This window comes from Peromyscus maniculatus, chromosome 13, assembly GCF_049852395.1.
Source record: "Peromyscus maniculatus bairdii isolate BWxNUB_F1_BW_parent chromosome 13, HU_Pman_BW_mat_3.1, whole genome shotgun sequence".
NCBI classification, from domain to species: Eukaryota; Metazoa; Chordata; class Mammalia; order Rodentia; family Cricetidae; genus Peromyscus; species Peromyscus maniculatus.
The window spans coordinates 31,385,809-31,411,670 of NC_134864.1; the positions used below are offsets into that span (position 1 = coordinate 31,385,809).

The 25,862-nt window shown below is 39.5% G+C and overlaps 1 protein-coding gene and 1 long non-coding RNA gene across 13 annotated transcripts in view; one reads left to right on the top strand and one right to left on the bottom strand.

Moving 5' to 3' along the window:
- LOC102903543 (uncharacterized) overlaps positions 1-25,862 on the top strand; it is a 125,460-nt gene that overhangs the window by 97,894 nt on the left and 1,704 nt on the right. For 3 of the 8 annotated variants that reach the window (XM_076549919.1, XM_076549916.1, XM_076549917.1), the window contains 2 exons: positions 24,365-24,491; positions 24,716-24,776. In XM_076549919.1, coding sequence (XP_076406034.1) covers positions 24,458-24,491; positions 24,716-24,776 — 95 coding nt within the window. In that variant the 5' untranslated portion in view covers positions 24,365-24,457. Of the gene's footprint in view, positions 1-1,182; positions 1,355-7,251; positions 7,360-21,092; positions 23,216-23,372; positions 23,431-24,364; positions 24,492-24,715; positions 24,777-25,862 lie in introns of those variants that run through there. The other 5 variants (XM_076549915.1, XM_076549920.1, XM_076549918.1 and 2 more) reach the window with 5 other exon arrangements.
- LOC121822026 (uncharacterized) overlaps positions 1-25,862 on the bottom strand; it is a 74,081-nt gene that overhangs the window by 34,076 nt on the left and 14,143 nt on the right. Inside the window, exons 2-4 of one of the 5 annotated variants that reach the window (XR_006062951.2) lie at positions 22,063-22,146; positions 6,897-8,140; positions 6,349-6,400 (exon numbers count right to left, since the gene is read on the bottom strand). This is a non-coding gene — a long non-coding RNA (uncharacterized LOC121822026). Of the gene's footprint in view, positions 1-46; positions 1,877-3,924; positions 4,032-6,348; positions 6,401-6,428; positions 8,141-22,062; positions 22,147-25,862 lie in introns of those variants that run through there. The other 4 variants (XR_013044047.1, XR_013044046.1, XR_013044045.1 and 1 more) reach the window with 4 other exon arrangements.

Below are 25,862 nucleotides of genomic sequence, written 5' to 3' on the forward strand. Positions count from 1 at the left end.
ATAGTGCTGAGTAGCAATTAAATAAAAGACAACTGAATAAAAACTGCGTATAAGATAATGTAATAATTTAATATTTCCTAGGTACAGTCTATTAAACTAAACCTTAGAGAAAACACAGGACAGTCTTCATATAATAAATACATAGCATCACTACTCTAACCATGCTTTTGGATTTTAACATGCATAGTCAATACCAAAAACAGCAAGTACATAACAAAACATCATGAATGCAACTAAGAAATCCCTCTTAAAACTATGATTCCTCAGCTTACTATAATGAGATTTTTACACAGAAGGTCTCTTTGTCCTCTGCATGGATGAGCATCCCATTAGCTGTTCTTACTACAGGAATGTGGTCAATACCAGTAAACATAAAAGGTGGAAAAAACATTTACATCCCAACGTTCTAATCTCTAGCAGGCCTGTTATTATTATTATTATTATTTGGTGTTTTAGAGGCAGCCCTCTTTTAGCTAAAGTCTACTTTGTGTGAATTGGTATCTCCTAAGCAGTGGTAAATCATTTATAGCACCGATTCTACTCCTCTACATCACAGCTTATAGTAGAGTGCTATCCAGTACACAAGATGCCATTTACAACCTCCACAAATTAACTCCAAATGGATTTTACATCTGAATGTCAAATGCAAAGTGCAGAACTTCTAGAAGATACTTGAAACTAGGCCTCTCTGAGTCTGTCAACCTGCCTAGGTTTTGGGAGGTTTCTCAAAGGCCCTGATGTATAGAGCAAAAACAGCTCTATCTCTAATACTAGGAATGTGCTTGGGAGAGCTTGTAATGGTCTGGGGCTGGGGCCTTTGGGAAAGTGTTGCTTCAGATCCTGAGAACTCATCACTTTCCACAGAAGGGGCTGTCATCAGTCCCAATGCCACTGTGGATTTTGTTTATAATATTCTTGAGCTACCCTGTGTTCCTCTTATGGAACATTGGCTGATTAGCCTCCTTCTGAATTTGTATACTTCCTCTAAAACTGAACCCGTTGATCTACATTAACAAGAGACTTGCTGTTGAATTTGGCACAAATGTCCAGCCAATGTGGGATAGGTTTGCTCTTAGATTGGAAGCCAGGGCTGGGAACCACTATGCTGTGTCCCTTCTGCTCACCTGGTCTGTCACTCAGACCTCATTAGCCAATCAGAGCCTCCAGCGGACCCGCCAGGCAGATGGGAGGGTTCTTCCGGGATCCAGGCTAATGTCTTAGCTCTTCTGAGGAAGTCGGAAGTTGTTGCCTGTGCTGTGCTTTGGGTTCTGGGGAGAACACGGATCGGCTCAGCAGCTGCACCATGGTGAGCCAGGCGTTGATTTCCACGGGCAGGGAGGAGTGGCTGGCCATGGTGAGCGAGGGGCTGCTGTCCTCCTGCGGGGAGGAGTGTCGGGTCTTGCTGAGTGAGGGGCCGCTGTCCGCAGACTAGGTGGAGCGACCGGCCGAGGCTCCAAAGCCGGTGGGTGTGGGTGCGAGCCAGTGGCCAGACAGAGTTCAGGCTTGTTGCAGTCTGGTCCTGCCCAGTCCAGCATGGTCCTGTGTGATCCCTGCAACTCCCTCGGCCAGGCCGACAGCCACTGAACAACTTCACTCCCTGGACTGTGTCTGCGCAGAGCATTGAGAGCAGAACTGTACTTAGAAATATCCTTGTTGTTGACATCACTGTGAAATGCTGGTGTCTGTAGTGCATATATTGCCACAGGTGGAGAAACATCACCAAATTTGCCAGACTTGGAGAGTACTGGTCTCTCTAGCATCTTCCAGAAGTTCTGCAGTTTGAACATTTAACGTTTAGGTTGAGGATCCATCTGGAGTTAATTCTGTGGAGGTCGTAAACAGTATTTCCTGTGTGAAGTAGCACGCCACTACTAAACTGTGATATAGAAGAGTAGAATTGATGGTATAAGGATTTATCAATTCTTATGAGACATTAAGTCACACAATGTAGGATTTAGGTAAGAGAGGGCTGCATCCCAAATACCCCAAAGATAAGTAATATGCTAATCATGCCTGTTGGAGATTGGTATGATAAGATGTAAATGTTTGTTCACCAGGATTAATCAGCCATTAAGTTACATTCCCATAACAAATGAGACAACCTTGATTACAACCAGCCAAAAGGCCCACCTCCCCATCAAAGGTCTCTGTCATGCTGCTCAAGGGGCAATTACAGGGTCACAACCAATATTAAGTCCTGGCCTGCTGTGGTGATATATGTGTACCCTAATAAACTTACCTGAGGCTCAGAGGACAGAGCCAGCCACTAGATGAGACATAGAGGTCAGGCAGTGGTGGCATACAATCCTAGCACTCGGGAGGCAGAGATCTCTCTGGATCTCTGTGAGTTCAAGGCTACACTGGGCTACATGAGATTGATCCAGTATCAGAGAGAAACAGAGCCAGGTGTGGTGGCACACACCTTTAATCCCAGCACTCGAGATCTCATGCTTTTGCTTGGGAAGCACACTTGCCTTTAATCCCAGGAAGTAATATGGCAGGGCAGAGAAAGGTATTTAAGGAGTGAGAAAACAGGACCTCACTCTCTTTAGGCTGAGGATTTCATAGAGGTAAGAACTAGTGTTTTGCTTCTCTGATCTTTCAGCTTTCACTCTAATATCCGGCTCTGGGTTTTTTTTTTTTTTAATTTATTTTATTTTATTTTATTTTTTTTTTATTAAAAGACCATTTAAGATTCAAACAGTAGTCTGCCATGAAGGCATATTAGTTCCAGAACAGCTGCATCTCCAGCCTTTTTGCGCAGTGGTTTTGAGTCAAGGTCTGCGATGTCGATTGAGGTGTTCTTAAACACTGTCTGGAGCCCCACAGGTCATTGCCCTTGCTCTTCTTCTGACTAGCCATCCTAAATTCTTGGACTACAGGTCTGTAGCACTAAAGAGTTCTAAAGTTATCAGTTTGCATCACATAGTGGGCTGTACTTTGAGGTAACAGGAAAAGGATTTGTGTGCAGAGCATGGCTTCTCCTTTCAGACCAGATAAGGAACATCGTGCTGGGTACACTGCAGGGAGAAACAGACTAGACAATAGCTAGATCACAGACTGGAGGTTAAGGCAGTGAGTTGCAGGGGTCTCCATTACAAAGGAGGACCTGATGGGGGCACTGTGAGTGACTTTCTGTGTAATTTTCCATCATGCATTAATTCCTTCCATGTGAATGAAGACAGATGGAATTGGTGGGTGTACAGTATAGGGAGGATAGCTTGAACTACTAGGTATTCAGTTTCCAATTAGCAAACTCTCCTATGCAGGTATGTGCAATCTTGTTGACACAGTTAAGTCAGTTGAGAGGTTTGAGACACAGGCCATTGCTCCATGTGTCAGCTTACAGCACTCAGTGGCTAACGTTTTACATGGGACAAAGTCGTACAGTCTCTTATTAATGGCATTCTCATACCAAGGAAGTGCCTACTCCGTTTCAAAGTCTATACAGCTAAGTGTTCTTCCAATTATTTTTTTGTCATTTGAAAAAGTCAATTATTGGTATCATTGTTTAAATTTCATTTTCTTTAAATGCATTACTGCCCTAGTCTCTTTTTGTTTCTATTTTCCAGTGTTTCCCAGTTTAAGAATTTTATTCCATTTTTTTCCTTAAGTGCTGTTTATTGATTTATATCAATTTAGAGCAGTGGTTCTCAACTTGGGGGTCACAGCTACCTTTGGGGGATCAAATGACCCTATCACAGGACAAGTCTAAGATCATAGGAAACCACGGATATTTCTATTACAATTCATAACAGCAAAATTATAGTTGTGAAGTAGCAGTCAAAATAGTTTCATGGTATGTGTGTATGTGTGTGTGGGGGGGAGGGTCACCACATCATGAGGAACTGTATTAAAGAGTCACTGCATTAGGAAGGATGAGAACCACTGGTTTAGATCAATGTTTCCTGTAGCTCAGGCTTACCTCACACTATGTAATTGAGAATTGCTTTGAAAACCTAATCCTGCCTCTGCTGCCCAGTGCTGGAAAGATAGTTCTGCAACTCCTTCCAGGCTGGGCCTTGACTGGTCTGTGGGAAGGAAAAACAGACCAGTGAATGAGTACCCTTCAACTTCTCTAGATTTTATTGTGAATTTACAAATGAAATGAGACCTGTGTAACTGACCAACTATAAAACAGGTGTAGTCACAGCACAGAAAGGGATGGGCAAGAAGGAGAGTGGAAACTTTTGTGCTTTGCCAGTAGTTGATATTAGCAATGAGTAGTGAGGTAATCAGTGTTAGATGTTCCATAAATATCCTGGCTGGCCATTGCTTGGGTCCACAGACCGGGGAAATCAAGAATCTGGATAAAGAACTGAACTTGTCATGAAACCAAATTACTGTAGTTTCACCAGTTCAACCTAAATAGAAGAACTGGCTAAAATGTTGTCACCCTGCCTAATATGACTGTGTTTTCCAGGTTTAAGATCTACAGCCCCAGAGAATGGCATGGGCATTTGGTGTGCTCTAATACAAATCTCTAGTCTCTGGAGGACAAGGCCATAAAGCCTGTTTCAACTTTTTAACATAATTTTTGGGGATTATAATTTCATCATTTCCACTCTTTCCTGCCTCCAAGCCCTCCCATAGACCCTTCATTGAATTCTAGAAATCTTTAATTTTTTCTCTTTATTTTTTTTCCTTGACCTAGTGGTAATTCAGTTGAGAGTTGTTCAGTTTCCATGAGTTTTTAGGCTTTCTGTAGTTTGTGTTGTTGTTGAACTTTAACTTTTACCCATGATGATCTGATAACATACAGGGGGTTATTCTAATTCTTTTGTATCTGTTGAGATTTGCTTTGTGACTGAGTATGTGGTCAATTTTAGAGAAGGTTCCATGAGGTGCTAAGAAGAAGGTATATTCTTTGATATCTGTGTGAAATGTTCTGTAGATGTCTATTAAGTCCATTTGAGTCATAATATCTGTTAGTTCTTTGTTTCTGTATTAAGTTTCTGTCTGGCAGATTTGTCCATTTGTGAGAGTAGGGTGTTGAAGTTTTCCACTGTTAATGTGTGGGGTTTGATATGTGATTAAGTTTTAGTAATGTTTCTTTTAGAAATGTTGGGTGCCCTTGTATTTGGGCATAGATGTTGAGAATTTACACTTCATCTAGATGGATTTTTCCTTTGATGGATATGAAATATCCTTCTCCATCTCTTTTGATTAATTTTAGTTTGAAGTCTATTTTGTTAGCTATTAGGATAGCTACACTGGCTTGCTTCTTAGGTCCATTTGATTGAAAATCTTTTCCCAACTCTTTACTCTGAGGTAATGTCTGTCTTTGCTGTTGAGGTGTGTTTCTTATATGCAGCAAAAGGATGGATCCTATTTTTGTATCTGTTCTGTTAATCTGTGTCTTTTTATTGGCAAATTGAGTCTATTGATATTAAGAAATATTAATGCCCAGTGATTGTTAATTCTTGTTATTTTTTGGTTTTGGTGGTGGTAGTGGTGGTGGTGGTGGTGGTGGTGGTGGTGGTGGTGGTGTTTTTGTGTGTGTGTATATTTTCTTTCTTTGGGTTTCCTGGTTTGGGATTATCTATTGCTCGTGTTTTCATGGGTGCAACTAACTTTCTTGGGTTGGAGTTTTCTTTCTAATACTTTCTGTAGGGCTGGATTTGTTGATAGGTATTGTTTAAATCTTGTTTTGTCATGAAATATCTTGTTTTCTGCATCTGTGGTGATTGAAAGTTTTGCTGGGTATAGTAGAAGAGATCTCCTGCATAAACTGGGGGTGCTGAGGGTAATGGGGGAGTGGGAAAATGAGGGATCATGTTGAGCAAGTTGGGGGTGGATAGAAGGAGATATCTTGATGAGGGGGCGGCATTTTGTGACCAGGGAGGAACCTGGTGCCAGGAAAATTCACAGGAATCTACAAGGATGACCCCAGCTAAGACTCCTAGCAATAGTGGAGAGGGTGCCTGAACTGGCCATCTCCTATAATCAGATTGGTGACAACCCTAATTGTCATCAGAGAGCATTCATCCAGTAACTGATAGAAGCAGATGCAGAGATCCATGGCCAAGCACTGGGTGGAGCTCTGGGAGTCCTGTTGAAGATAGGGAAGAGGAGCCAGGGGGATCAAGGTCATGATAGGGGAACCCACAGAGACAGCTGTCCTGGGCTCATGGGAACTCAGACTCTGAACTTACTGCTAGGGAACCTGCATGGTCTGGGCCCTCTCTCTGCATGTGTGTGATAGCTGCATAGCTTGGTGTATTTGTAGGGCTCCTAGCAGTGAGATCAGGACATTTCCCTGGCACTTGAGCTGGGTTTTTTGGAACCTATTCCCCATCCTAGGTTGCCTTGTCCAGCCTTGATGCAGGGGGAGGAGCTTGGTCTTACCTTAACTTGATGTACCATTCTGTGTTGACTCCCATGGGAGGCCTGCCTTTTTCTGAATGGAGATGGAGGAGGAGTGGATGGGGGATAGATGGGAGGTGGGAGGAGAGAACAGGAGGAGAAGAGAGAGGGGAAACTGTGGTCAGTATGTAAAATAAATAAAAAACTTTTAATAAAATAAAAAGCAAAATCAAAAGCCTTCTCCCCATGTTTATTACATTCCATCACCTAGTCCTTTGAGGCATACACAGTGATGGGGACCACATATAGGAATTATTAACAATTTCACAGCAATTTTCAAATTCAGACCACAAAAGGAAAGGAAAATATACATTATATACTCAAATTACTCATAGGCAAATAAATGCAGGAAAATAAATCTTAGGCACTAGAATATACAGTTATTAAGCAAAATGGTTGAAATAGTATAGATCACAGGAAATTGTTGTGATCCCTGTGGCATATACATATTTTCCCAAATTTATATTTTCTCCAGGTTTGGTATGCACCAAGTTGAAAACACATTCAGAAATAAAAGGAAATGCAATCACTTTCAAACAAAATGTTGCAAGTGGGGTCATAGTAGGGTTGGAGCTGTTGAACTTTGAGCTAAGCCAATCATTGTATGGCATCACCCAAACCTGATCAGTGTCAAGTGGGAGAATGTGCTTCATGGCCATGGGAGAGGTATTTCTTCTTTTATTAATGAAAAACAAAACAAAACAAAACAAAACAAAGAGTCCAGTAATCTTCATAATTAGCTTCCATTGTTGTTTCTCAGGTTTCTGTATGTTAACATTTTGGAAAAAAGCAAATGATAAATAAAGCATCAGGAAGTCTGTTGAGTCTCTGGAGCCATGCATCCCTCATGTATGATCAATGTCTATAGACCCTGTGTTTTGGCAGAAACGGCAATGACCTCATGGGGCTGAATGAACCAAGAATCTGGAATACAGTATTCCAGGCCTGAGGTGTCATCATGGAGATGGAACATTTCCTGAAGAAGTTTCTTCGGTCAGTTTGCACAGATGTATGTGCCAGAATCATGCATAGTCGGTTTGTTCCTTCTGGTGTGATAATAGTCTCTGGTGCTTGTTATCATTATTCTTCCTCAAAGGAATTATATGCTAAAATAACCAACACGATGTATGCAAAATGCCAAGTGCTTGCCTTTATCCAGTGGAATAAGTTCCATGTGGGAAGCAAGGATAGTCAAGTCTAAATATCCTACCAGTCACACCAAATAAAGAGCATTTTTTAAACTCGGTAACTTTACGGGTATAGGCAATGGTGTCTGCTTTGAGTACAGCTGATAAATGTTGAACTCTCTCTGTATGTCCTCCCAGGGTCTCAATATCCCTAGTAATCTCATAATCCATTGATTGTCATTGTGGCATGTTGAAAGAAAGACCAGTGGAAATGTCCTGAATGGCTTCCTAGCCATTTGTAGCAAGTCATCTTCAGGTTCATTATTATGTAGGGTACCTGAGTCAAAAACATGTCTCTGTTTGAGGGTTGGGCTGGAGATCTTGGACATGTTTTCCTGTCCTGGGAAAGGAGCTGTACACTTGGGCCCGGTGGTGGTTTAGCTGCTTATATTTTTGTAATTTTTAAACGTTTTTATTTTCCTTCTTAAGTGGACTCATAAGTGCTTGTTGGCTTTTGTTTCCTTTTCATGTGTATCCTTGTTGATTACTTCTGTTTGCAAGTAGTTTATTAGTCATTTTTCAAACTTAGTCATTTGTTAAATTACACCTCACTTTGTAATTCACTTCCACCATGTATCCGTCTTCTCCTGGAATATAACAGATACCAAAACTCCATTACTTCATAATTCTTTACAACAGAAATGAGACATACCAAAAAATAATCTTTTTTTTTTTTTTTTTAATTTAGAATTTGGTTTTTAGTATAGAACTGGCTGGAATGGATCTTGATATTGTAGACTAGGCTGGCCCAAATCCTCAGAGACCCACCTGATTCTCATATAATCACTTTATTCTAGAGCTCATATATCTTTGAAGTTCATTATACATGTACATGTAATGTCTACTTTTTCTTTGTCTTTCTTGGGGACAGGGTCTAACTATGTGACTACCCTACTGTCCCAGTATATTGAGTTATGGGATTAGAGGAATGATCCACATTTTCTGGACCTATTTTTATTTTCATTGTGTTCAAACAGAAAAGAAAAGAAAGTCTTGAGAGGATCCTTACAATTTTTGAAAACTTAAACAAGAAACTTAAGAATGGTACAAATAGCATAGGAAAGAAAGCTGTGGTGTCTCTGTAGGGATCCCATGAATCACAGAACTTCCGTCTTGGAATATCGATTCTCATCCTCCAGGAATTAAGTGTAAATAAGTGTTTTTGGAGTATGTGGTAGATGCCATTTTTTTAATGTTGAGCAATGTTTGAGTTAAATATGAGTTCCTGAATTTGTGGAACTTCAATAAATTACATATTTCAACACTTAAAATTGTTTTTAGGAGATAGGGAAACTTCATGTTTTAAAGAGTAAGTATTGTGTCTAAAGCTTTCAAGTTTCTTCATATATGATTTTTTTTTTTAATCCCATCCATTCTGGAAATGTGTTCTCATCTTCTAATATATTCAGTGGGTATGTTGAGCATGCCTCATCGGAAAATCTGAAATTCTGTCAAAATGTTGAAAAGCCTTATGGATGATACAAACTTAGCTGGTGAAGTCTAAAGAGACACCTCACACATCAAAAGGTACTGAAAACTTTTGCATAATACACTAGCATCTTGGAGAATTATTCATCACTGATCATTGGAAATAATTTAAGTTTTCTAGATATAATTTAATTGTATCTGAGTCTTTTTTAATAGATGATATTCAGTGTGGTCTTATGCTCATTGAGGTACATTTAAAGAGTGTTTTGATTTAACAATAGAAACTGCTGAGATACAATTGACCCTCATGTTGACATTGGTAAGTAGCATATTTATTGTTACAATTTTACAAAGAAGGAAATAAAATGGAAAACTATTGGTAGGGGAGTCTGGAAATTCTCTCTATGGTGCTAAGTTCTAAACTCAGAAGTGAGACAAACTGAAAACTTATTTGGTAGTGTTTACTATGGGATAAATTAGTTTAAAACTTGGCTTTGATACTCATAATACCTTCATTAAACTTTCCTCCGTGGTAAGTTTTTACCTATGTCAAATTTAGGACAGTGGACATTATAGTATGGTATACATGTGTAGTTCTAGACCAAGTTGTTACATGCTAGTGTTTGCTATTTAAAGAGATGTTTCAACCCTTGCCCTTCTTATGATAAAGCTTCTTTATTACATTTTAACAAAAGTTGTTGAAAATTTGGTACAGAATTTAATATACTAATAATTATATTTCAATAATTTGATTGACTAATAAGTATTTTTGGTCTAGTGAAAACAGAAATATTTTTCTTTCTTTAAAAAATCATGCTTTAAAACAACACAGAGAATTATATTCATTAAATCTTCACATTTGAGTTAAAAAATCACAGTAAATATTTTGTCATCAACAGAGTGAGGCTGAAATATAAGTAGTCTGATTTTTTTGTTTTGGTTTCTGTTGACACGGTTTTATTGTAGTAGCTTTACCGAGTATCCCCTTGCCTCAGTGTCCCTACTTTGTAGCATGAATCTTAAAAGTTCTTATTAATAAAATCAAACCCGGGGCCAGTTATTGGGGTGAACACTGGAAGATCAGAGAGACAGAATAAGCCACAGCTACCTCACCTCGCCGGATCCTCAGCTGGTCCTGTTTCCTCAGACTGGAAGCTTCTGAGTCCTCATCCAGAATAGGTCTCAGCTGAATTGCTGCTCAAAAGCCTGAATGCTTAACCAGGCCAAATGCTTAACCAGGCCAAATGCCTCTAGTTTCTGGTCCTGAAGCCTTATACACCTTTCTCTTTTCTACCACCACTCCCTGGGATTAAAGACTTGCTTTCTGGGATTAAAGGCGTGATGAGTCACCATGCCTGTCTGTATCCTTGAACACATGGATTTCTGCCTCTGGAATGCTAGGATTAAAGGCGTGTGCTACCACTGCCTATCCTTTATGTTTAATATTGTGGCTGCTCTGTCTCTGACCCCACATGAGTTTATTAACATGCACAATACTTGGGGGAATACAATACCACATTTCTTCTCTTTTTGTCTAAAATTTAAAAAAGCTTATAACTAATACAAGAAAAATTATCCAGTAAGTATATACAATATACACAGTCAAGATTACATTAACGATGTCTAGTCCATTAACATTTGACAGATTCAGATAAAAACTCCATTTTATATATATTAACAATGTCCAGTCCAGTAACATCTGATAAACTCAGACCAAAAAATTTTCATTACTTATCTTATTTAAAACAAGTAGTTCCTTTTTAAAAGTAGATTCCATAATCTCCCTTTTTATCTTATCATATCCATATTCTCTCTTTTTTCTTTTCATAATACATTCAGTAGTCTACCTTTTGTCATTTTTATATCTTCCACTTTTTCTTCAGTGTAGATTCAGTGATCTACCTATTTATCCTATTATTTCTTTATCTTTTTTGTCAGAGTAGATTCAATGATCTATCTCATATCTTATTTTATCAGGCATGGTGACTCATCATGCCTTTAATCCCAGAAATCGAGCCTTTAATCCCAGGGAGTGGTGGTAGAAAGCAGAAAGATATATAAGGCATGAGGACCAGAAACTAGAAGCATTTGGCTGGTTAAGCATTTGGCTGGTTAAGCTTTTAGGTTTTGAGCAGCACAGTTCAGCTGAGAACCATTCGAATATGAGGACACAGAGGCTTCCAGTCTGAGGAAACAAGATCAGCTGAGAAGTTGTCCAGGTGAGGTTAGCTGTGGCCTTTAGTCTCTCTGATCTACCAGCATTGACCCCAATAACTGGCCTCGGGTTTGATTTTATTAATAAGAACTTTTAAGATTCATGATATACTACTTCTTTCCTTTTTTAACAATTGCAGTTTCATATTTGTGTGTAGGGGGCATGTGTAGAGGTCAGAAGTTATTTCTCCCTCCTATCATGTGGTGCCTGGGAATCAAACTCAGGGCAGTCTTGGCAGCAAGCACCTCTACCCTCTGAGCTTTCTCCCCAGCTGCTCAGTAATGCTTTTATTTTTTCATCTTTTTGAAACAGTGGCCCATGCTGGCCTTGAATTTTGATCCCATCCTGCCCATAGCTTTGAAGTACAGGAACCATATCCACAATCTGCAGTCTTAGTGCCTTAATGTTTCAATTCTGGTACTTTTTCTTAATTTAGAAAACACATAGGCACACACATGGTCTAAGCATATGTGCTTGTCAGTTTTGATATTTGAACAATTATAACAAGTCATTTGTTTTATAGGTTTTTGTCAAGTCATTATTTTTACAATTCTGCTTTATTTTTAGAGAATTTGCCAGTGAGTGATTTTATTGAATTTCTATTTTGTAATACAAACATTTGGATGGTCTACTTTGACTGTTTAAGACAATCTGAAACTAATTTCTATTTAACTAGGTTAAAAAAGTATTAGCGTAATGTACTTAAGGGCTTCTGCTCTATAAGTCACAGGAAAGTTATGATTGTTGTATTTGCCTAGAACCTAACTCTTCTTGTGTGTGTGTATGCAGTGTGATGTTTGGGTAGAATATCATTTGACTGATGCCAGAGTGAGGATGACACTAAGCTGGTACCTTTGAGAAACTACAACAAGTGGTGTGACACTAATTCTCAATCATTACAGGCCTGATATTTCTAGTTTATATATCCAGTCTCCTTTAAGGGTTTCTGTTGCAACTGCTGTTTGCAAAGTCCCTTTTCACTCTCATCTGCTCACCTAGCCACCTTTGAAATCATTTTATTGCTTGTCCTGGTCTACTGGTAAAATCATTCAACATCTTTAGTTCACTACTGTTGAACTAGAATCTTCACTGTACATAAACCTTCATTTCTGCCCTTGGATTGTACTTCAGGTCAAATGCTTACTAGTACCTAGAAGAAATGGTTTTCATCTCATTGCCACCTCCTATAGTGATTCTGTAAGAGCCCCTTGGGTCCCCTCCCCCCTTTTTGTTACATAGTTATTTCCCATACAGGAACCAGAGTGATCTACTTAAAGTGTTGTGCAGCTCATGCCACTCTGAGATTAAAGAATTTTTCAGTGACTTGAAATTCTTAGGCCTGCTCTTACTATCCTGAATGTAATTTTGTTATTGTTGTTTTGTTATCGAGCCCAAGTTGGCCATTGATTCATGGCAGTTTCTTCCCAGCTCATGAGTATTCCTCTGAATAGTTAAAAGTTAGTGTCGGATCCAAAGAGCTGGGTTTACTGCTTCTTATAGAGTTAGAAAGGAAAGTGGTTGAGCCAATGAGAGCTATATAGCAGAGGCTTCAGAGACTGAGTGCATTTTTTTCACATCCATTGTGCCATTCACACATTTGTGTCTGTGGGGTTGATATGGGGGATTTAAAAACAAAATCTCAACAAGTGTGGAGTGCTGTGGGATGGTCTTTCTGTATGCTGTGAATATGTGTTGCTATGACTGATTAATAAAGAAGCTGCTCTGGCCTATGGCAAGTCAGGTTATAGCTAGGTGGGAAATCCAAGAGAGAGACAGGAAGAAGAAAGGCAGAGGCGGGAGAGACACAAGCCTACCGCCCAAGGAACAACATGCCAGCAGACTGGTAACGCCACAGCCATGTGGCAAAACATAGATGAATAGAAATGGCTCAATTTAAGATGATAGAGCTAGCTAGCAAGAAACTTAAGCCACTGGCCGTACAGTTTGTAATTAATATAAGCCTCTGGGTGATCATTTTATAAGCAGCTACGTGACCATGGGGCTGGGTGGGACTGGAGAAACTTTGGCTACAGTGGAGTGAGTAATGGTAATCAAATTTGGCTGCTTGTCAGGATTGCAAGAGCTTGCTACAGCTTACTCAACAACATCTGAGTTAGTCTGAATCATAGCAGGTAGGAGATGGAACCTAGAAAATGGAATTTTAAATAAAACTGGTTTAATGTAGGTATTTGTAATCTGCAGCTCGACAGAGTTTCAAAGAAGGAGGAACTCTCAATTTGGCATCATGTGGAATCTTCATACTAGAGGGATTATTTGCTAGTATATGTACTCTGTATTTTTTTAAAGTTTAAGGAATTCCCTGTCACCTGCCTATACCAATGGATGGTAAAATCATTTGTACCCATCTTAAATTGCCAACTTTGTCCTGTGGCAAAGACATCTTGCTGATGTCTGGCACTAGAGAAGTTTCTAACTGGTGTTAGCAACTGCATAGACCAGTGGATATAGTGAATTTGAGCATACACACACACACACACACACAAAAGGGGGACCCATATTTTTTCTGTAATATTTCCATTTATTCATAGTATACTAAATTCAGCTCAATTATTAACCTTTTATTTTTTTATTTATTTATTTTTACCAACTAAGACACTTTACAGTTCAGAATAGGGTCATAGAAATGGCAGGAACTCACTCACCATAACTTTCCCCTTACATTCTTTTTCCTTTTACATCTTAAGGTAGATCTTACGATTTACATTGGACATTTTTTTTTTGGTGTAGAGTGTTCACCCAAATGCAACTTCATCCAGAAATTTAAGTTCCTGAAGGTTGTGTCTGAGAAGGGAGGAGGACAACAGTGGCCCAGGGACTTCGGGCAGGGACCCATCACTACTGGAGTGCGGGGTCCTTCTTTCCATACCCACACCCTTGGCACATACACCAGAGCAGCCTGGTTTGGCTTTGGTGGCCTTAAGACACAGCTTTCCACTGCCTGGCTGGAATGAGATATTTGTTTCTCCTGGGAACTTTGAGTGACAGCTCACGTGACGCAGCTTTTGTATGGTTAAGCTACACAAGTGGTGGCTGAGCAGGATGGATTCACCACACAGGTGTTCTTGTTTGAGTCTTGAGTCCCCGGAAGCAGTCTGCTACATGAACACTTACGTTTTTTTTAAATTATTTTTTTTTTCATTTATTGAACATCCCAACTGCAGTTTCCTCTCCCTCCTCTTCTTCCTTTCCCTCCCTCTGCCTCCCGTCCTCCCATCTGTTCCTCCTCAGTTTCTATTCAGAAAGGGTCAGACCTCCAATGGGTGTCAACAAAGCATGGCATATCAAGTTGAGGTAGGACTGTGCTCCTCCCTTTGTATTAGGGCTTGGTGAGGCAACCAGTATGGGGAATAGGTTCCCAAAAGCTAGCTCATACATTAGGGACAGGCTCTGATTCTACTGCTAGGAGTCCCACAAATAGACCATGCTACACAACTATCACACACACACACACACACATACACACACACACACACACACACACACACACATATATATATATATATATATATATATATATATATATATATATATATATATATATATATATGGCCTAGGCAGATCCTATGCAGGCTCCTTAGTTGTTGGTCCAGAGATGTGAGCTCCTATGAGCCCAGGTTAGTTGTTTCTGTGGGTTCTCTTGTGATGACCTTTACACACGCACTCCTCCCCCTACCCCAAACTCATACAGTCCTTCCTCCTTCCCTTCAACAGGATTCCTGGAGCTCAGCCCAGTGCTTGATCATGTATCTCTGCATCTGCTTCCATCAGTTAATGGATGAAGGCTCTCTGATGACAATTAGGGTAGTCACCCATCTGATTACAGGAGATGGCCAGTTCAGGTACCCTCTCCATTATGGCTAGGAGTCCTAGCTGGGGTCATCCTTGTGGATTCCTGTGAGTTTCCCTGGCACCAGGTTTCTCCCTAACCCCAAATGCCCATATCAAGACATCTGTTTTATTACCCCCTTCTCCTTCCTGCTCACCAATCTGCCCAGCCTCACCAATCTGCCCAGCCTGATCCCTCATGTTTCCACTTCCTCCTTCCCCCAGTTTACCTAAGAGATCTCTTCTATTTTCCCTTCTCAGGGAAATCCATGCATCCCCCTTTGTGCCTTCTTTGTTACCTAGCCTCTCTGGGTCTGTGAGTTGTAGCCAGGTTATTCTTTACTTTACAGATAATATCCACTAATAAGTGAGTACATACTGTGTTTGTCTTTTTGCGTCTGAGTTACCTCACTCAGGATGATTTTTTTCTAGTTCCATCCATTTGCCTGCAAATTTCATGATGTCATTGTTTTTCTCTGCTGAGTAATACTCAGTTGTGTAAAAGTATCACATTTTCTTTATCCATTCTTCAGTTGAAGGGCATCTAGGCTATTTCTGGCTCTTACAAATAATGCTGCTATGAACATAATTGAGTATGTATCCTTGTGGTATAATTGAGCATTCCTTGGGTATATGTCCAAGAGTGTTATAGCTGGGTCTTGAGGAAGATTGATTCCTAGTTTTCTGAGAAACTGCCATACTGACTTCCAAAGTAGCTGTACAAGTTTGCATTCCCACCAACAGTGGAGGAGTATTCCCCTTGCTCCACATCCTCTCCAATATTAGCTGTCTTCAGTGTTTTTGATCTTAGCCATTCTGACAGGTGTAAGATATCTCAGAGTCGTTTTGATTTACATTTCCCTGATAACTAAGAGTGTTGAGCAATTCCTTAAATATCTTTCAGTCATTTGAGATTAATCTGTTGAGAATTCTCTGTTTAGCTCTGTAGCCCATTTTCTTTTTTAATTGGATTGTTAGGTATTCTGATGTCAGGTTTCTTGAATTCTTTATATATTCTGGAGATCAGCCCTCTGTCAGATATGGGGTTGGTGAAGATCTTTTCCCATACTGTAGGCTGTCGTTTTGTCTTATTGTCCGTATCCTTTGCTCTACAAAAGCTTCTCTGTTTCAAGAGGTCCCATTTATTAATTGTTGCTCTCAGTGTCTGTGCTACTGGTGTTATATTTAGGAAGTGGTCTCCTGTGCCAGTGCATTCAAGACTACTTCTTATTTTCTTTTCTATCAGGTTCAGTGTAACTGGATTTATGTTGAGGTCTTTGAACGACTTAGACTTGAGTTTTATGCATGGTGACAGATATGGATCTATTTGCAATCTTTGGACACCATGGACTTTGTTTATAATGTTTGTGGGGAGAGTGCAGGTGCTCAGCAGATACCCTGGTGAGCAAGGGGCCACTGTCTCCAGACAGGGAGGAGCAGCCGGCTGAGCCATTAGAGCTGGTTTGGTTGGTCCTCCCTGGGGCTGGGTGGGAGCCAGCAGCCAGAGGCAGAGTCCTGTGTGGTTCTGCATGCCCTGCATCATTCTTGCAACTCCCTGGGCCAGGATGGCACCCTCTGAATAACTTTATTCCTGGGTTTGCATCTGTGCAGGGCATTGGGAAGGGACTGTGCTTAGAAATCATCCTTGTTCTTGAGTTCACTTGTGAAACTGAGGCACCTGTAGTGCTTATATTGTAGCTGTGGAAGGCAGACTTGCCAAACTTGGAGAGTCTTGGTCTCTTAAGTATCTTCCAGAAGTTCTGCACTTTTGACTTTTAACATTTAGGTTTAGGATCTCTCTGGAGTTAATTTTGTTCAGCTTGTAAACAGTATCTCCTGTGTAGAGTAGCACTCCACTGCTAAACTATGCTATAGAGGAGTAGAATTGTTGGTAATAAAACTGATAGTATAAGGATTTTCCAATCTGTAGGAGACATTAAGTCACATAAAGTAGAATTTAGCAGAGAGGGTTGCCTCCCAAATACCCCAAAGATAAAAGTATTGGGCTAACCAGACCTATTAGAAATTAGGATGCTAGGATATAAATATTTGTCCACCAGGATTAATCAGCCATTAAGCTACATTCCCATAACAGAGAAAACCTTGATTTACAATCAGCCAAAAGCCCCCTCCCCATCAAAGAATATGCTTCTAACATGCTGCTCCAGGGACCATTGTAGGGTCACAACCACCATTAAGTCCTGTGTGTCATAAAAGTATTCTTGAACAGCTATATTCCCCAGCCTTTTTGAAAAGTGGTTTTGAGTCAAAGTCTCTGATGTTGATTGAGGTGGACTTCAAGTTTGTCTGTAGCCTTACAGGGCATTGCCCTTGCTATCCTTCTGACCAACCACCCTAAATTCTTGGATTACAGGTCTGTAGCACCACAGAGTTCTAAAACTATCAGTTTGAGTCACATATTGGACTGTCCATTGTAGAACAGGAAAAGGATTTGTGTGTGTAGCATGGCTTCTCCCTTTAGACCAGAAGAGGAGGAACAGTGTACTGTCTACACTGCTTGGGGAAATAGAGTAGACAATAGCTAAATCATAGACTGATGGTTAAGGCAGTGAGCTGCATGGGTCTCCATCATAAAGAAGGCTCTGATGGGGCATGGTAAGTGGTTTTCTGTGTAATTTGCCAGCATGTATTAGTTCCTTCCATGTGTATGAAGACAGACATGATTGGTGGGTAACATTTTACATGGGACTAAGTCATACAATATCTTATTAATAGCATTCTCTCTACCAGGAAAGGGCCTGGTCTTTCTTAAAGTCAGTATAGCTAAGTGTTCTTCCAGTTACGTTTATCTATTTAATAAGTCAATTATTATCACTTTTTAAATTTTGTTTTCTTTAAATGTGTTCCTACTCTAATCTCTATTTGTTTTCCAACATTTCCCAGTCATTAAGAATTTCATTCCATTTTTTCTTAAGTGCTCTTTGTTTCTTTGCTTTCTTTCTTTTCTCTCTCTCTCTTTTTCTTTCTCTCTCTTTCTTTCTTTCTTTCTTTCTTTCTTTCTTTCTTTCTTTCTTTCTTTCTTTCTTTCTTTCTTTCTTTCTTTCTTTCTTTCCCTCCCTCCCTCCCTCTCCCTTTCTCTCTCTCTCTCTCTCTCTCTCTCTCTCTCTCTCTCTCTCTCTCTTTCTTTCTTTCTTTCGTCTATATCAGTTTAGAGCAGTGTTTCTTAACCTGTGGTTTATAACTCCTTGGGTCAAAGACTCTAACACAAAGGTTGCCTAAGGCCATTAGCAAACACAGATGTTTATATTATAATTCATTACAGTGTGAAATTACGGTTATGAAATAGCAGTAGAAATAATTTAGAATAATTATAGTTGCTAGTCACCTCAGGATTACAAACTGTATTAAAAGGTTTCAGCATTAGGAAGGTTGAGAATGACTAGCTTAGAGCAATGTTTCTTGTACCTCAAGCTTGCTCATAGAATGTATTTGAGAATTGCCTTGAACAACTAATCCTGACCTTGCTGCCCAGTGCTGGGAAGACAGTCCTGAAACTCCTTCCAGGCTTGTTTCATTTCCAGGATTCCTGCAGTTTGTGTTTACTTTACTGCTTCTATTTCCATTTTCAGGTCTTGAACAGTTTTAATAGTTTCCTTTTAACTGTTTTTTTTTTTTTTTCTTGGCTTTATTTTGGGAGTTTATTGGTGTTCCCCAACTGTTTGTGTTTTCCTGGCTCTCTTTGAGAGATTTATTGATTTCCTCCAATTGTTTGTGTTTTCTGGAATTAAGGAATTTATTCATTTTCTATTTAAATATCTCTGTTATCTCCATGGAGTTGGTTTTTTCTTTTTCTTCTGTTTCAGCTATGTTGGCATAGGCAGTAACTACTGTGATAGTATAGTTGGGCTCTGGTTGTGACATATTTCCTTGTCTGTTATGGATTATGTTCCTATGCTGGTTTCTAGGCATCTGGGTTTCGGTGATTATAGGTCTAGGTGCTGATTTCTGGCTTCATCTTTGTTGGACGGGAGTTTTGTTCCTGGGTTTTTGTTTGCTGTCTGGAGTTTCAGAGTGTGTGTTGGCTAAGTGTTGCCTTTTTTACTAACCCACTTGGCTGGTATGTTCAGGGGAGAATGCTTGCTGGTGTTGGAGGCTAGGGGAATGGGAGGCCAGCAGGGATTATCCTAGGGATCCACAGGAGGTTTGGAGGGGAGGGGAATCTGCCTCTGGTACTCTGTTCCAGCTCTAGGGCAACTGTGCAAATCAGGTTTGGGGTAATAGATAATGTAGTAGACTGGAGAGCCTACCTGGTCTTCTCACAGATGTGGTAAGTAGTTGAGCAGGGGTTCTCTGCCTGAGTTGGGGGCTGGGATACAGAGATGAGGCAAGAAGGCAAGGGCATGTGGGGATGGTCTATAGAATCCACAGGAGACATAGACAGGGGGAGAGGAAGCTCCAGCTGGTGTTCTGTTACAGCCTTAGGGGCAACCCAAAGTATTGGGTCTTGGGTAACAGAGAGTGGGAAGGTCTATGGGCAGCCTACGTGGTCCCCTACCCAACATCTTAACACTGATTCGTCAGATTCCCAGGGATCATTTATTTACTTACTTACTTATTTAGGTTTTTGTTGTTAATCTGAGAAAGACTTACAGTTTATTGGATAAAAAGTACTATGTGGGCTGGGCATGTCACTCAGCTAGTATTCTTTGGATAGACCTGAGTTCATATACCAACACCTAAGTAGGGAGGCTCATAAATACCTGCTACTCCAGATCCAGGGAATCTGACACCCTCTTCTTTGTTACATCACCTGTACACACGTGGAAAACATCCTTACACACACACACACACACACACACACACACACACACACACACACAAACATTCACATAAAATGGGGATAAACTTGTTTTCAAAAGTGCTTGTGACTTAAAAGGCAACTAGAGCAAAGCAAGTTGCTTTAGGTGCATAATACAAGTCATACAATGTTTATTTAGACATCTGTTACCTTGCATTTGGTTTGAAAACATTTTCATTTCCTCACTCTGATGCAGACTTACACCCAATCTTCAATCATAGGAAACAAAATGATTTCTAAGTTATCCTAACAGACATTATTTTCTTTATCAAAAGAGAATGAGATGTTTTTAGTAGTCAAAACTATTTTCTATAGTGTAGAAACATCAGAAGGCTTCAAGTGAATCTATCCAATTTTGTTGGAACAGCCCTCCTCACCCAGCCCATTTTCTACTATTGCAAAGGAGAGCACTAGAGTGCACAGGGTGACTGGTGGTTTTTGATTTTGAATTTGGCTAGAATCTTGGAGTTCTTGTTTAAGGGATCACGTTAAATTTGTAGGTCTGTCTTTGTGTCCCTTTTAAATCAGTGGTGCCATCTATGTTGCTGATTTTATTAGTTGTAATGTAACTATATTGATGTTTCTCTAGAAAATGATAGGCTTTTACCTATTTTTGTATTCTGAAAAATTACTATATTATGTTTTCAGTTCCTTGAGTTTTTGTTGGGTTGGGGAGAAACAATTTTAGTTTTCTCTTCTTGATCTTAGAGGCTTGCCTCTCCTCATTTCTTGGCATATCTTTGTTTTCCAGTTGTTACCATCATCAATATTTGTATTTTTTGCTATTTAAATTATTGATGTGGCTAGTACATTAGTTTTAGGTTTTTAAAACTTTCTTATATATTATTGTCTCTGTGTCCTAGTTAGCTCCATCTGTCAACATGTCATACCCTGTAGTCATCTGATAGACTATCAATTGAGGATGTACCCCCATCAAAATGGCTGATTGCTATGTCTTTGAGAGGTTGTGTTGATTGATGATGGATATGTGAAGTCCCTTCCACTGAGCAATATCCCTAAGAAAGTAGGCCTTGGCTGGATAAGAGAACTACCACAGGGCTGGAGAGATGGCTCAGCAGTTAAGAGCACTGGCTGTTCTTCCAGAGGTCCCGAGTTCAATTCCCAGCACCCACATGGTGGCTCACAACCATCTGTAATGAGATCTGGTGCCCTCTTCTGGCCTGCAAGTATGCATGTAGGCAGAACTCTGTATTTATAATAAATAAATAAACCTTAAAAAAATAAAGAGAGCTACCACAGCTTGATACAATGGCCAAGTAAGAGAGAAATCCAGGAAACAAAGTTTTCCCATTCTTTTTGCCTTCAGTTGCTAACTTGAGTTTCTGTCCTAAGCTCCCACAATGATGGATTGTGATCTGACAGAATCAGCCAAATAAACCCAATCACTACCTGATATGCTTTTGGTTAGAGAATTTAATCATAGCACCAGAGAAGCAAGTTGGAACAAAAATAGTGCACAAAAAGTGATTCTGTTGCTGGGCAGAACCTGAGAATGTTATCTTTTAGAGGAATGTGGAAGATATCAGAACATTGGATGGGGAAAGCCATAGAATACTATATGCAGAGCTCAATTAGCTGCTCTTGTAGGACCTGGAAGATGAGTGTTGAGAGTAATGACAGACAGTAGAGGTCCAGGTCATAGAATTTCAGTGGGAAACAGACTCTATGGTAAATTAAGCTAGAGGTCATTTGTGTGATATTTTGGCCCCAAACCTTTCTTATGTCCATGGCCTGAGAAATTGAGGAAGGCAGAATTAAAAAATAATGGACTGAACTGGGTGGCATACAACTTTAATCCCAGCATTCAGGAGGCAAAAGCAGGGGGATCTTTGTGAGTTTGAGGCCAGTCTGATCTACAAAGCAAGTTCCAGGACAGCCAGAGCCATTACACAGAAAAACCCTGTCTTGAAAACAAACAAACAAACAAAAATAATGGGCTGATTTCTTATATGGAATATTGAATCTCTTAGATGGCTATTACTGATGACTCATTCAGGACTACGGGGCGGGGAGGAGGCAGGAAATTTCAGGGAGATTATCACTATTAAAGAGATGACCCTGCTCTATGTTGGAAGTCTAGCAAGGTGGCTTAAGGTAAGAATCCATCCTTCTATGCCCTCAATTAATGGCAGGATTAGGCAATGTGTTTCCTAGTCCCAGGAAGCAACTTCATACAAAACCTGCTTCAACTCTGGTCCAGGCATTACAGGGTCCATCACAACTTAGAAGCCAAATTTGGAGGAATCATCAATGTTGTACTGATTCTGGAAACAAAAAAGATGCAAAATTTCAGGTCATGGATCTTAGTCTGTGGTTTCAGTTCAGCACTGTTGTAGACATCTGTGTTTGGCAAAGTCAGAGTCCCAGTGAGGAGATTGTGAGAGTTCATTGCATGATGCTCTTAAGATGAGCCTGGGCTATATTTTGAGACCAAAAAATGTTGAGCTAGCCAAGCTATGAAACATCTGCCATGGAGAGCTGCGTATATGGAGTGGAAATAACCAAAGAGAGAGATGTGTGAGAAATTGCAGGGATAGGGCTATCTAAGCCTTCTGTAACTGAATCCCCATGTGTCTGAGACAGGGCTATAGGATTTGATGGTTGTCCTGCTGGATTTCAGTCTTGCCTTAGCCCAATCATCTCTCATTATGTACCCATTCTTCTCTTTTGAAATGGGAATGGGTATTTTGTGCCATTGTATATTGGAAAGATAAGACTTGTTTTCTGATTTTACAAGCTGTCACAGTCGAGAGCTTATCTTGAGTGTCATAAGAGACTTTGGATATTTGGACAGCATAGGGGCTGTTGTAGACTTTGAGGATCACTAAAGTGACTAAACACATTTCTTTCATGGATGACCATGAGCCTATAGTGACTTGGGTCAAGATCTATTTGATTGAATGAAAAACCTCCCAAATAGATGATGTATTTGATCATGTGTCTCTCTTTGGTGGGTCTCTTTGGGTTATTATAGAACCTTTAGTAGGAATAACCTTTCTGGATGAAATTCCTCACTGGGGATGGGAGATGGGTGTCTATAGCCTCAACCCATTTCCTGTTCTTTGTGTTTACTGTGTTGTGGTTGAAACTGATCAGCTAGCTTCCTTCTTGTGTTGTCATAACTTCACCACCATTATAGACTCTATCCCTAAATCACATAAGATATGGTAGAAGCAAATACATAATGTTGCTAGCCTGCTGGTTTTTTTTTTTTTTTTTTTTAGACATCGTTTGTCTATGTAGCCTTGGCTATCCTGAAAGTAGCTCTGTAGACCAGGTTGGCCTCAAACTCAGACTTCACCTGACTTTAGCTCCCAAGTGCTGGGATTAAAGGTGAGCCAACATTCTAGGGTTTTGTTTTGTTCTTATATTATTGGGTGATGGACCTAAAATGTAGGTTCTTGTATATGTGGAGTATGTGCTGATGTGTTGAGCTTTACCAGCATTGTGAGTTTTGAAGTTTCGCAGAGAATATCATTCTCTTTCCCAGGATGGCATGTATTCATGGTGCTAATACTGACTGAGCATTCTGAGTGATTGGATTGCAGGTGTGTGACATTTCTTCTTGCCTATTGTGTTTGTTTTGAATTTTTCTTAAATGAAAATGCGTCTTTTGTCTGTATGCATGGATTTGTACCCCATGGGTGCCTGATCTCACAGTAGTCAAATGATGGTCTCAGAACCCCTGAGCTTGGAATAATGGATAGTTGTGATCCCCCATGTAAGTACTGGCAATTGAGGCCACCTATATACAAGACCAACAAGAGCTCTTTACTGCTGAGTCATTTCTCCTGCCATATGTTGATTATTTATGATCAGTATTTACTTTGCTCATGTTTTCATCTGTCCATTTTTACCTATTCAAACATGCAGTACCTTTTAGGAAAATCTTATTAATGTTACAGTTTAGGTAGGCACTTCAGGTTTCTGGAAGATGAATTATAGAACTGAAGTGACTCTGCATAACTCTTGGTAGGAATTTCAGTAAAAAAAAAAAATCCTCTGAGTTCTTTATCTTTTTTGTTTGTTTGATTTTTGCAGGGGAGACAGATTCTTAATATGTACTTCTGGTTGTGTGGAACTGATTGCATAAATGAGGCTAGCATTCAACTCAGAGGCAGACATACCTCTGCTTTCTGAGTTCTAGGATTAGAGGCATTAGCAAGTACACCTAACTTGCCCATCTTTTTTGTTGTTGTAGTTAGTAATTGTTCATAGAATTTCTTTGATGTGTACTCAGTACTGTTGATCTGTTTGCTTGTCTCTCCATGTCTGTTAATAGGCATTTCTCAGGTGCAGAAATAACAGGGGTGACCCTCCTATTCAGTTTCCTTCTAAAGTGACTTGGTATTACATTAGAACTTCTGTGTCATGGAATAGTGTGGGAAGCATGAGAATTATATGACTATATTTTCAAATAAGTATACATTTACAATGTTGTCAGTATCACTTTCTTTTGTATACATGTATGGGATATTATAGAATGCAGTGACCTATGATGATGTGCATGTTGACTTCAGTCGGGAAGAGTGGGCTTTGCTGGATCTTTCCCAGAAGAGCCTCTACAAAGATGTGATGCTGGAGACCTATTGGAACCTCACTGCTGTAGGTAAGACAGTGAATTTTCCTTCACATTTTATAATAAATAGGTGACTGTTTCTTGGTTATTGATGCTTTTCTGTAATTACAATTGAAACTGAGGAAGGATGATGTGAATAAATGAGGCATGCTGCTAAGGTTCATTGAAGATAATTTTTGCACAAATTAAATTAAATTAAAAGTTAAATTTTGCACAATTTCCAATAATACACATTTTTTGGTACTATATTTTAGGGTACAAATGGGAAGATCATAATATTGAAGAACATTGTAAAAGTTCTAGAAGACATGGAAGGTAATTTTCATGTGCAAGCTAATACAAATATGCCTCTGAAGATATTTTAATGTATCTGGAAGTTTTAAAGAAAGCAACCCTGTAAATATACACAGCTTAAAGTGCATTGATGATTATTAATTTTTCACAAAATCATATACCTCAATATGAAGTAGGTGAATTGTGTTTGCAAGGATTTACTTTAAGAAGACAAGGAAACAATGCCTTAACAGATATTACCATTTGAATTATAATCTCATGAGAACAATACTGTAGAATTGCCAATCCTTTTAGTTTCATACCACTCATATTACAAAAGGTTTGCACATTGAATAGGTGATAAGTATATGTCCAAAACCTTCTAATAAGCAAATAGTCCACAGTGAAGCTTGTGTTACTCATATATTTTTTGTAGTTTAAGTTTAGTGAGAGGAGGGGTAGTTAGAGTTAAGAGCCAATGGGGGATTGTTGTGGAGAAACCTTAATTCCTATACCGTATGTCTATGAGGAACAGAAAGTCAAACTGTGTGAATGCAATGTGGAAAACTTTTATTTGTTATTCTCCCTTTAATAAGTATATCATATGTCACTCTGGATACAAGCCATAAGAACATAGGGATATCAAAAGAAGCCATATACCCCTCTCCCTCTCAGAACAATTAGAAAATATGTAGCAGTCCCCACTTTGAAAAGACTTGTTGAATGTGATTCAAGTAATTGCTTTTCAAGCTTCATTGGAAATATATCAACAAACTCACACTGCAGAAAAGCCCTATGAGTATTAGGAATGTGTAAATACTTGCTTGTCCTGGTTCAGTTTGCAAATGTAGTGTGACTCACATTATAGGAAGATTTGTGAATGCAATATGTGTGGTAAAGGTCTGAGTTTTTCCAGTTCTCTTCAAATGTGTGAAAAATCTCATATAGAAAAAAGGTGCTATAAATGTAAACCATGTAATAAAGGATCTTACCATCACATGCATATTCAAAGATGCAAAACAACCCTTAATGAAGGGAAACAATATGAGTGTAAACAAAGTGATAAAACCTTCAGATGTGATTCTTCTTTACAATTAAACCAAATTGTAAAATTAATTCATACAGATA